At 37.8% G+C, this 12,732-nt stretch overlaps 2 protein-coding genes across 3 annotated transcripts; both read right to left on the reverse strand.

Annotated features, from left to right (window-relative positions):
• Positions 1–6,750: 6,750 nt before the first annotated feature.
• LOC148926543 (uncharacterized) lies at positions 6,751–8,883 on the reverse strand. Its single transcript, XM_089059164.1, has 5 exons — positions 8,660–8,883; positions 8,354–8,382; positions 8,126–8,301; positions 7,025–7,207; positions 6,751–6,963 (listed from the first exon to the last, which is right to left on the reverse strand). The coding sequence occupies exons 1-5, from the start codon at positions 8,881–8,883 to the stop codon at positions 6,751–6,753; spliced, it is 825 nt and encodes a 274-aa protein (XP_088915290.1).
• A 473-nt stretch (positions 8,884–9,356) lies between these two features.
• Positions 9,357–12,536, reverse strand: LOC125189021 (nucleoporin protein Ndc1-Nup protein). Of its 2 annotated transcripts, XM_048086184.2 has the most exons (4): positions 11,891–12,535; positions 11,384–11,608; positions 10,899–11,282; positions 9,357–10,077 (listed from the first exon to the last, which is right to left on the reverse strand). In XM_048086184.2, the coding sequence occupies exons 1-4, from the start codon at positions 12,497–12,499 to the stop codon at positions 9,604–9,606; spliced, it is 1,692 nt and encodes a 563-aa protein (XP_047942141.2). In that variant the 5' UTR covers positions 12,500–12,535; the 3' UTR covers positions 9,357–9,603. The 2 variants fall into 2 exon arrangements, with proteins under 2 accessions (XP_047942141.2, XP_088915810.1); XM_089059684.1 differs by lacking the exon at positions 11,384–11,608 and having other exon boundaries at positions 11,891–12,536.
• Between the last annotated feature and the right edge of the window lie 196 nt (positions 12,537–12,732).

Raw genomic sequence — 12,732 nt, forward strand, 5'->3', positions numbered from 1 at the left:
TTAAATCCAAAAATACAGATATATATACTCAAGTATTTAATCAGATTTTGCAAAAGATAAAAATTAGACTTACTAGCTTATTTTGAATTGTGATGTGAAATGAGTTATACATTTTTATGGATGCGCATGCGAAGAAAGAAAGTACATATCCCCATATTGTTACACTGTTTTATTTTTTCTTCTCATATTTATGCAATTAGAGTATGATATTATTATTGTGCTTTGCACATAGATGCATGTGACACGATTAACATACATTTAAAGCCATTATGATTGCGAATAATATTAATTTTCAACATAAACAAATTCATTTATAAAGTACTTAATAAATAATTTGCCCACTCTGAGTTTGTTGCCCATACTTTCAACAAACATCAATTTAAAGAACCAAATATTGATACCAGCAATATACCAAAAATTTTCTTGTTACCAGAAAACTTTATTTCAGTGAAACAGAGAAAATATCCAACTAATATTGTTTGTATCTACAAATTTAGTTAAATCTCCGCGATCCGAAAAATAGTACTCCCCGGTTTTTGTTTTCTTTTCTCATATTGGCGATGTCGTTTAGCATTATAAAACAATTATTGTAAAATTAATAATTTCCAAAAAAAAAAAACATATGAATTTTTGTATGATAAGTTCTTGTAATGAAGCACTATAGCAAGTATTTTTTTTATTAAAGTTGATGGATATCTCAATCATGCATGCTTGATTGAAACCCCTGCATGATGGAGACTACCACCTTGCATACATATGTCATAAGTGGTCATCATATTTTTAAGACTTTTAAAAGCTAATCAAAAACAAATTATCACATAATGCTTTTTCTTGTAAACTATGCCATACTTTCAAAACTATTCAATGTACTAGTAGTTAGAGTATACATCCATACAAATTAATTATCTGAGGGCACATAATAAACACAAAAAGGACACTAATTTGTGATGATCATTGTTGCCTAGCTACAATAAATTTAGAAGGAAAAATGGATTGAGAAAAAGTATTGATGGTTTCCTTTCCACTGTTCTCTTCTACTTTCAAACTTGCTCAAAATTAAAGGACCTATTTTTCAAGCCATGATGTGTGTTAGGACAGAATACTTGTGTATTTGATCAAGAAACAAGGTGTATGTATACTTCTAAACTGTAAGAAAAAATAAACCTTGTGGTGATCATTGCAAGTTTACTATGTTCTTATACTCCAAAAAGTCCCCTCTAATGACCAACAGTTGCTGATGAGCTTGGTGTGAGCTCATCCGATCCTTTGGTGATGCAGACGAGCATGTAACTCCAATTTGGAGGAGATGGATCATGCAGTCACGCTGCACGTTTCTCAAAGCTGCACTCCATGTCTCAGCATTTCCTGTTACTTGTTCACACAAAGCTGAGTTGTCTAGAATTTCTGTGACTTTTTGTGGGACAGACATCTTCACAAACTGTTTGGCATTGGTGATGAAGACAATGCAGTGCAACAGCTATATTATTACAATGTTGATCCTTTGAAGAATGTTCAACTTATGTGTGTTTTCTTGTGGATTTAGCCATTCTAAGCTCCCATTTGACATAAACTGATATACGAGTGCTTTGAAATCGTTTCCATGGAAATCATTGATTGAACAAGCAGTTTTCACCTTGGCAAGGTTTGTTGGATATTTTAGTGTAATTGGATTAACTTGATCGATCGGTATTGTCATAACGATACATCATAATAGCGGGGTCCAAGGGGCAGAGCCCCTGGCTTTATTTCCGACGAAGTTGCTGTATAAGAAATTCATCCGAAAATATAATTTCGGAAAAGTAAAAAGGACCAATTTGCAATTTCGAAAACCTTTAAAATTCTGTTATTTTCGGTTAGGAAATGAACAGACGCGTCTGTTCATGTTTATAAACCGATCCGATCGTTATTTATGGTTCTGATCATCTTCAACAATTGTATTCGAAAAAGTTCAAAACAATCTTCTGAATTTTATCCGATCGAATAGTTTGGTAGAACCGCCAAATTGATTTGATCTGAAAGTGTTTATCACGACTTTCAGATATCCGTTTTTGTGTTCTATATGTTGAATCTCCCCAACAAAGATCAAATCAATTTAAAATGTCGAACAAGGAAACGGTGAAGGAAGGAACGAAAGGTTTCGCGAAGTTGGATAAGTTTGCTGGCCAGGATTTCAGACGCTGGCAGAAGAAGATGCATTTCATGCTGACGAATCTCAAGGTCGTGTATGTTCTGAGTACTCCCATGCCCGAGGCTGTTGAAAACGAAACACTGGAACAGACGAGGAGACGGATGAAGTGGGAGAACGATGACTACATATGTCGTGGTCACATCTTAAACGGTATGTCTGATTCTCTGTTTGATGTGTATCAAAATGTTGAGTCTGCTAAGGAATTGTGGGATTCCCTCGAAGCCAAATATAGGCAGAAGATGCCTCTAGCAAGAAATTTCTTGTTGGTAATTTTATTAACTATAAAATGGTTGATTCGAGGCCTGTCATGGAACAATACAACGAATTGTTGAGGATATTGGGACAGTTTTTCCAATATGATATGAAAATGGATGAATCCATTTATGTCTCTAGTATTATTGATAAACTGTCACCTTCTTGGAAGGATTTTAAAAATAATCTGAAACACAAGAAGGAGGAATTGAACTTGGTCGAACTTGGAAGTGATTTCCAGATTGAACAGTCCATACGAGATATGAAAAAGAGTTCTGTTGGTAATACTAAAAACATGGTTGGTTCTTCTGTGAACATGGTGGAAGAGGGTGAATCCTCAAAGGCTGGTAAAGAGAAACGTAAGTTTCAAGGCAAACGGAAGTTTCAAGGGAATAACTGTAAGGATGGGAATAAGAAGCCCAAACTGACTTGCTGGAAGTGTGGCAAATCCGGGCACTTCAAGAAGGATTGTAAGTCTGGAAAGGGTGGAGGAAAAGGGAAAAACGAGGCTGGTCCAAATGGATCCAGGAATCCTGAAAAGCAATCAGGTTCGTTTTTCGTACCCAATGATCATTCGGTTGAAAATTATTATGCATCAATAATCTCTGAAGCATTTTATGTGCAGGATGATGATCTCTCATGGTGGATTGATTCGGATGCAGCATGTCATGTATGCAAGGATCGTCAATGGTTCAAGGACTTTAAACCAATTGAAGATGGATCTTCCTTGAAGATGGACAATGTTGCAACTGAACCAATCAAAGGAATAGGATCTGTTAGCCTAGTATTTAACTCTGGAAATTCCTTATTGTTAGAAAATGTTGTTTATGTACCTGGAATTCGTAAAAACTTAGTTTCTGGTATTGTATTGAATAGTTGTGGCTATAAACAAGTGTTAGAAAGTGATAAATACATTCTGTCAAGGCATGGTAATTTCATTGGTTTTGGTTATCTATGTGGTATGTTTAAGTTGAATTTAAATGTCTCTTTTGTTAATAATTCTGTTTGCATGACTTCTACTAGTTCTAGTAATCATGTTAGTAAATCAGAATTGTGGCATGCTAGACTTGGACATGCACATTACAAGAGATTGAAAGATATGTCGAAAATGAGTTTAATACCAACATTTGAGTTGAATGGTGAAAAGTGTAAAACTTGCATGTTAACTAAGATAACTAGACAACCTTTCAATAAGAATGTCAATAAAGAAACTAAGGTATTAGAACTTATACATAGTGATTTGTGTGATTTTCATTCGACTCCATCACTTGGTAATAAAAAGTATGTAGTTACTTTTATCGATGATGCTACTAGATTTTGTCATGTCTATCTATGTCATTCAAATGATGAAGCTCTTGATAAATTTAAAATCTTTAAAGAAAGTGTAGAGCTTCATCATGGTGTGAAGATTAAAACTCTTCGCACTGATAGGGGAGGTGAGTATTATGATCCAATATATTTTGAATCTACTGGAATAATACATCAAACGACTGCTCCATATACACCACAACAAAATGGTGTAGCGGAAAGAAAGAATAGAACGTTGAAAGAAATGATTAATTCAATGTTGTGTTATTCTGGCCTAAGTGAAGGATTTTGGGGTGAGGCTATGTTAACAGCCCGTTATTTGTTGAATAGAGTTCCTAATAAAAGGAACAAGATAACCCCTTATGAACTTTGGCATAAGAAACCACCAAAACTGAGTTATCTCAGAGTTTGGGGTTGTCGAGCAGTGGTAAGACTGACTGACCCTAAAATGAAAACCATAGGTCAAAGAGGTATAGATTGTGTGTTTCTTGGCTATTCTGAAAATTCTGTTTGTTATAGGCTCTATGTAATAGAACCCAATGACTATGTATCTGTGCACTCTATTATTGAGTCAAGGGATGCTGATTTTGGCCATGAGGATATATTCATGTCTATACCTAAACCTGGAGACATGACTGTAAGGTCTAGTAACTCTGGTGTAACTGGAAAAGTGATTGATACACCTCCTGATGTTAGGAGAAGTAGTAGAGCAAGAAAAACTAAGTCTTTTGGAAATGATTTCCAATCGTACTTACTTGAAGGATCAAGAAATGAGATTAATTTTCAATATCAATATTGCTTTACTATTGGTGATGATCCAAGGACCTACAAAGAAGCTATGGCTTCAAGGGATTCTGCATTTTGGAAAGAGGCAATCCAAGAGGAGATGGATTCTATAATTCAAAATGGTACTTGGATACTGGCTGATTTACCACCTGGTTGTGAAGCTTTAAATAGCAAATGGATCTTCAAAATGAAGATGAAGGTGGATGGAAGCATAGACAAATATAAAGCCAGATTGGTTATCCAAGGCTTTAGACAAAAGGAAGGCATTGACTACTTTGATACCTATGCTCCTGTTGCTAGGATTTCCACAATTAGATTATTGTTAGCACTTGCTGCCATACATAATCTTGTAATTCACCAAATGGATGTTAAGACTACCTTCTTGAATGGTGAATTAAATGAAGAGATTTATATCAAACAACCAGAAGGCTTTGTCATGCCTGGTAATGAACATAAGGTTTGTAAATTGGTAAAATCTCTTTATGGACTAAAGGAAGCCCCTAAACAATGGCATCAGAAGTTTGATGACGTGGTGTTGTCTAATGGTTTTGTATTAAACCAAGCAGACAAGTGTGTATATAGCAAATTTGATGCTACCGGTAAAGGAGTTATCATTTGCTTATATGTGGATGACATGTTGATCTTTGGTACTGACCAAGATCAAGTTGATAAAACAAAGACATTTTTGTCATCCAAGTTTGAGATGAAAGACATGGGGAAGGCTGATGTGATTCTTGGAATTAAGATCACACATGGAGAACAAGGAATTTCCATTTCTCAATCACATTATATTGAGAAGTTGTTGGAAAAATTTAACTTCAAAGATTGTTCTCCAGTTAAGACTCCTTTTGATCCTAGTGCAAAACTCGTGCCTAATAAAGGAGTTGCTGTGAATCAGCTTGAATATTCAAAGGCTATTGGATCACTAATGTATGCTATGATTAGTACTAGACCCGATATAGCCTTTGCAATTGGAAAGTTGAGTCGATATACTCATAATCCAAGTTTAATCCATTGGCAAGCCATGAATCGAGTATATAAGTACTTAAAAGGAACAATGGATTATAGATTGTCTTATTCTGGATTTCCTTCTGTTCTTGAAGGTTTTTCGGATGCAAGTTGGATCACCAATATGGAAGATCATTCTTCCACAAGTGGTTGGGTGTTCTGTCTTGGAGGTGGTGCTATATGTTGGGCATCAAAGAAACAAACTTGTATCACGAATTCAACAATGGAATCAGAATTTGTGGCATTAGCAGCAGCTGGTAAAGAGGCTGAATGACTAAGAAATCTAATATACGAAATTCCATTGTGGCCTAAACCGATATCACCTATATCTATCAGATGTGATAGTGCAGCTACCTTGGCTAAGGCATATAGTCAAGTGTATAATGGAAAGTCAAGACACTTAGGTGTTAGACATAACATGATTCGTGAACTTATTATGGATGGTGTGATATCTGTGGAGTTTGTGAGAACTCACGACAACTTAGCCGATCATTTAACCAAAGGGTTGAGTAGAGATCTTGTGTACAAATCGGCTAAAGGGATGAGATTAAAGTCCACCACAAATCTTTGATATTAAGATACCCAATTCCCATTTAGTATGGCACTAGATGCAGAATTTAATGTAGAAGACTTTATATTTGGAGATTGGAACACATTTGAAAATCGTCCCAAGGTATGTGTTCGGACCTACAATTTAAGGAGGTTGAATGTATATATTCTTAATAGTTCTTTTGAAAATTTGCAAATGTAGGTGCAAGAATAAAGGAGCTACCTATATAAACATGAAGTTTAGCCGCTTCAAAAAGCTGGTACTTGGTTTCGATATGTTTATAAAGGATAAGGACATAGGTTAGTAAAATATAGTGTCAAGATAGAACATATTCGTATGTAAACTTTTGTGTACATTATCTTCGTGTATTCAATGTGAGTTCCCAGGGTTCAATCCTTAGTGACACCCGGGGTATTCGAATGTATGGAATGTGTAATGTACTAAGGTGGAATTCAATCGTTACGATATTTCATTTATGCAAAAGTTTGAATGTTTGAGACGACTTGTTTTAGTTAATCAAGGATTGTACTAAAATAGGGGAGGATTGTTGGATATTTTAGTGTAATTGGATTAACTTGATCGATCGGTATTGTCATAACGATACATCATATAAGTATGGAGGGTACGGAGTGCATACTTATTTGAATTCGTTATGATGTTAGGGGCGAAGACCCTGAACAGATGAACGGGGGTCCAGGGGCAGCGCCCCCGGATAGCGGTGTCTGACGCTCTTCAAGGCATGGCATTCAGCCAGGAAGCTTCTAGCGGCTCCACTCCATCTGAGGTTAAGAACCTTAACTGCAACGACTGTTCCATCTGAACCCAGAGTGCCCTTGTAAACACTCCCAATACTGCCTGACCCAATGTGGTTCTGTGATGAGAAACAGTAGGCAGGGAAGAAGTACACAGGCCCGGATTATGAATCCGGTGACCTCTGCAGTCTCCTTAGTGTCCAGTAAATCAGGAGAAGAAGCAACGATAGAGCAGCAAAGGATGAAGGCAAGACGATTATCAAGATGGGTATTGGAGTTTTTGGTCCTTGTTTTCTTCGGATTCTTTGAGGTTCTCGCTGAGGGCATGCCAGTAACTGGAGCTGAGGTATTCCACTGCAAAGCCTAGAGTTTTTGCGAACATTCACTGTGCTAACATTTTCAAACACACCCGTGGAAGGGACTCACCCTCAAGGTTGTTGACAGATTTTAAGGAGATGAAAGAGAAGAGTTTTGTCAAGAAACTTGGGATTATCCCTCAAAGATTTTTGTTTGAGAGGTCTAAGTAGTTGAGGATACTCAAATTAGCTTAATTTGGAATCCTCCCCTCAAAAAGAATTTCCTTGAAAGCAGATAATGTTCAATTCCAAACAGCTGCCTATGCTGTCTGAAATCTGACCAGAAAATCTGTTGTAAGAGAGATCAGTTCTAACAAGATGGCTCATGTTTCCTACATTTTCAGGCAGGGGACCAGTGAGGGAGTTGTGATACAATAAACGATAGAATGCTTGGCATGCCACTGATTTCTTGAGGAATGATCCCTGTCAGATTGTTCCTTGCAATATCAATAAAGACCAGTTGATTACGATTTGCTAAGTATGATGGTATACCTCATTCTAACATGTTGTCAATCAAAAACAGTCACAGCAGGCTGGTGATATTTCCTATGGATTACGGGATCTTTCCTGTCAGCCGGTTAGACCCAGAACGAGCTTTCCTACGCTCGGAAGCATCCCAAACGAGTCGGGAATGGTACCGTTGAGAACATATAGTGTAGTCTAGCTCACAAGATTTGATATTTCTCTTGGTATACTTCCATGGATAATATTGGAATTTAGATAGAGTGTGTTCAACTTATTGGAAAAATTGGCTATAGAGAGAGGCACGATTCCTCCAAATTGGTCTTCACCTAAATGCAATAGTTCAAAGTTGCTACAATTTGTTAGAGAAGAGACAAAGTCCAGATCTTTTCTTGGCCTAATCCAAGATTGTTGGAGCCTATAAAAATGTTAATAGATTAAGCTGCCCTAAGTTCAGAGGTACTGTCCCGGAGAAGTTATTGCTGCTCAGCTCAACGCTCTCAAATTTTGAAGCATTAGGGAACGAATCAGGAAGAGGGCCGGTGAAGAAATTGTTAGCTAACCACAACTTACTGAGATTGGAGAGAACAAGGCCAATATCATTCCTCGAGTTTCCAGTCAAGTTGTTGAAGGGGAGGGCTAAAAAGTCGAGCGCAGTGACGTAATTTACAGGAAAACCACAAAGTTGTACCTTTTAGATTGTTGCTGCCAAGATACAACCTGAGAAGATCAGGAAGTGATCCTAGTTCCGTTGGAATGGTCCCTATCAAGTAGTTATGGTCCAAAGCCAGGTTTCATAGTTTGGAACAGTTGGAAAGGCTTCTGTGATTCGCCCTCCGAGAAGATTGTTGCTCATATTCAAGATTTCTCAGCCCTGAGGATCACTCCTTGGAATGAGTTTACTGAGAGATCAAGAATGGTAATGAAGGAAAGGTTTCCCAGGTGGGGCGCTATGATCCCAGCTTAGCTGAGTCGTGTGAGATTCAAATCCATGAACCTTTGGAGCTTTGGGCCACATGCAACCCCGGTCAAGTTGCAAAAAGGGAAAGAGTCATCCCAGGAGGCTAAGGACATGAGGGGATCTGCGGTTATGAGGGACTTGAACGTGATCAGTGCTTGTTTATCGGCCTTGTTTGCTGGGGTATCTGCAGCTGATGAACAGTCTGGAGATTTGATTATGACTGGAAGGATTAAGGAAAATCTCATTGTGAGAACATCCATTTTTTGCAAACTGAGAAACTACAAAGGAAAAGTTTCTACTACATGCAGTGTGCGTGTTTTTTGTCTTGTTTGTAGGCGTGATTCTTGATGGCTAAAGTTATTAAAATTTTGCTAGGGAAATACTAGTAATATTTGGAACTAAAACAAGTTTTCTTCTTTCACTAGGCTTTATCACGCATCTTTAAGGGGGGAAATGTACCACAATAGATCAAATAATAAAAATTTTGTAGACTCAACATTAATTGAAGTAACATTGAAATGACTTCACTGATTAAGCATTACAACCAAATCCTTCTGCAAATTTCAAATATGACTATAATTCTTTTGATGCAACAATTGACTTGGGAATTAGGATTGATCTTCAATTTAGAGAAGAAAATTCCTGCAAGCAAAATACGAGCTGGTCTTCCTAATATAACAATGGTAGTTCTATCAAACCAGCACTAAACAAGCATCCAAAACAAGAAAATAAATTTAGAAAACAACTTCTTTCTCTTCCAATTTAACATGATATTTTACAGTGCAGGAAATATTCAACTAACACTTAGGCATCATGATTCCTCTACAGATGATTACTTCTCAAGTGATACAGTTTCCAGTCAAAAAATGCACAGGTCAGCCACATTTTCCTCGTTTAAGAGGAAGAAAACCCCACACTGTTGCCTCTCAAGAGTTTGTCTTGGCAGCAAAACATGTTTCAGAGCTCACACAGTTGAGGCACTAGTTTGCCTGGTGGTCCAAGAAAAGTCTCAATTTGTGTAGGAGGAGCTCTTGAGTTCCATAAAGCGGTTTACTGCTAATGATCCATTCCTTCTCAAGGAGCCCTGCTTTCCCACTGCCCAGCATCTCATTCTGAAAAGCAGATGCAATGCAGTAAATTGAAGTTTTCAGGATATCAGCCATTGAATAAGCTTTCGCATACAGAGGGCTCCCTCTTATTTTCCCCATTGCACCTGCTGTTGACTCCCTTCTGCCAGTGTTGACAGTGGCCCATTTGATTCCAGCAGGACCCATCAAATGCGCGGACTGTACATTGGTTTTCTTTCCCATGAGAGCTTCCACAGCTAACAAACTAGATAGCAGTGTCGAGATTACAGCAGCATTACTCCCTGAGAGTTGAGCAACACCAAATTTGTCCTCCTTGCGCGACCTTGAAGTTAATGAAGCAACAACCCGAGCACACCATGCACACAGCTGCATGATTGGCAGTATAAGTTAGTAAGTGAGTGCAATTGCAATAATCATGCCTTTCTTATAACAAGTTGAAACAAATGCTCTCTTCACAGTTCACTCTAAAGGACAACAATGAGGTCTATAAATAAAACAATATAATTGATTTTCTTATCAGGAAAACAAATCATCAAGCATCACTGCATCAACAGATAAGAAAGTACTTGCTGAATAGTCCTTTCTGGAAACACTTTTGTGATGCCAAAAATTGGGAAGGTACTACGGCAAGAAATTTAAGATATAAAATTAAAAATATAATGTTTCAAATAATTTCTGCTTCAGATTCTTATTTCTCAGTCTATCTATCAGCAACAGTACCTTAAGTCCTTAACCCATTCACACAACTACTAAAACTTTGGCTATGTGTGGAAGAAACTAATCACACTTCCCAAGCATCAAGAAAGATAGCAAATTCAAGAGAATGGCCTCATTCCTTTACCAAAAAACTTCCAGATACAAAATTAAGACTTCCTTAAACCTCCATGGAGTGAATGACCATACAAAATATATATAACTTGCAACAGTATAAGTGATTAAAAAGAATTTCTAGAAGAGAGAACCAAAAGATATATGCAATGTAAATATGGAAAAGATGAAAAAAGTGTTTTGAATAAAACACAAGGATAAAAATCAAGCAAAGAAAAACAGTAGAACCAAAATCGATAAGTTGATGAAATGAGGAAGAATAAGCCAGAGAAAAGTGAGATGATGACATGTCTTCACACAGTTAGCGGCCATAACCAATTAAATAATCACTTTGATGTGATGTGATCCTGATGTCATACCTGAGCATCAAAAAATGAGATATTGAGTTTTAGAACAGCAAGCCATTCCGTTGGTGAAGTTAACTGGTCAGATAGTTGCATCGACTTATCAGCTGAAGAACACTCTAGACCTTCAGCTAGTTTCAGGGTGAAGTGTTCCAGAGGCCGTAGGCAAGCAGCTATAACTCTTCTATAAGTCTCACCGGTCTCCTCAAAGAAGGCAGCTCGGCGCCATGAATCAACACTATTTTCACACACCATGCAGAGATCAAGATAAGCAAGATATTGCAAAAGTGAATTAGGGGTGCTTTCTTCAATTGTGGCCAGGAGCGGCTCACTTGGATTTGTTTCTGCTGCTGCTGATCCTTTTGGGGGCGCAAATACAAATCTCTTGGTATGTAGAACCTACATAATGATCAAAATGGAGTACATAAAATTCTTGAAAACTCAGAACGTGTTAAACTGTGAACAAAGTTTTAGGAGAAACAATAGGTTAAATGAGAAACCTGATGCACATGGTGGCTTAGTTCCCAGCAAAGAACTACTACAAAACTCCCAAGATAAAACACAATCTGCTCAACAACAAACTTTCCAACTGAACCTTGACTCTTGTACTCATTAGGCAGGAAAAAAGATAGTATCCCAGATAGTGCAAAGCCAACAGCAGAAAACCTTAAAGCCCGTCTAATAGACAAGGGAAGCCCCATTTTGTAGCTGAAGAACGGAGGACGCTGTTCGTTCAATTAGCTTTAATCAGTACAGAAAAATAAGAAACAAAAAATTGCAGTTTATCAAGACTTTGTTAAGTCCAACCTAAATATTTCACTAAAAATTGCGATGTTTCATAAATTAGTACAGGACTACAGGCTCATTATCATACCATTCTCTCAATCTACTTTACCCAATAATCTCAATAACTGAAGTAAATTCTAGTCAATCAGTAGTATACAGTTCCACATAAGCACAACAATCTAAAATTTGACTTAGTTCAGAAGGCTTGAAGAACTAATTACCTGAATTATCGGAAACCTGAAAACCCACCGTTGCTTATACACATAATGCAAGCCATAAATCAATCCGATCACGAAACCCCTAAACCCCAAAACACCAACCCTAATCGAACCCGAATCAGCATCATAATAAGCATCACAGCCCCAGCACACAGAAATCGCCGAAACCGCGCCGGCCACAGCACAGAGGCACACAAACAGAACGAAGCTCAACGACACTCTGACCCTCGTCCTCAGCAAGCTCTGCTCCCCTCCGGAAACAAATATTAGGTGAATAAACGAAAGCGAGATTTCGAGAGGGGAGGCGAACTGCAGAGGATGCGGAGAAGAAACGAAGAAGAGGGAGACGGAGAATACGAAGAGAGACAAGTGGAAGCAAAGGAAGTAGAGTAGGGATAGAAAAATGGGGGAAAATGGGTACTTAGTAAAGGGGGAAAGAAGAAGGGTTTTGGAGAGGAAGAGTATGAGGGTTGATTGGAGCGATTGCCAAATTAAGAAGCTGAGGAAGCGGTGCCTGATGATGGCGGAGAGAGCTCCACTGCCGCCACTGCCACCGCCGCCGCCGTCCTTGTCTTTGAAGAGAGTGCGGTGGATGGCGGCGGAGATTGACATTTCAGCTATTGTGACAGGGGGCGGGAGGATTTGGGGTTTGGATTTGGTATTGCTATTATTTATACGGCTCACTCCATCGTATTCTCGGGGAACGTTCTAACAAAATTGAGTTATTTTCTTTTCTAGAAAATAAAATATTTAATTATTCTTATTTTACTTTATTATCTATTTTACCTTCTCCAAAAAAATAGTAATTGAAGAGATAAAGAGAAATAACTAAATACAAGGGAAGA

This window comes from Salvia hispanica, chromosome 5, assembly GCF_029641045.1.
Source record: "Salvia hispanica isolate PSC_SH4W2 chromosome 5, Shi_PSC_v1, whole genome shotgun sequence".
NCBI classification, from domain to species: domain Eukaryota; kingdom Viridiplantae; phylum Streptophyta; class Magnoliopsida; order Lamiales; family Lamiaceae; genus Salvia; species Salvia hispanica.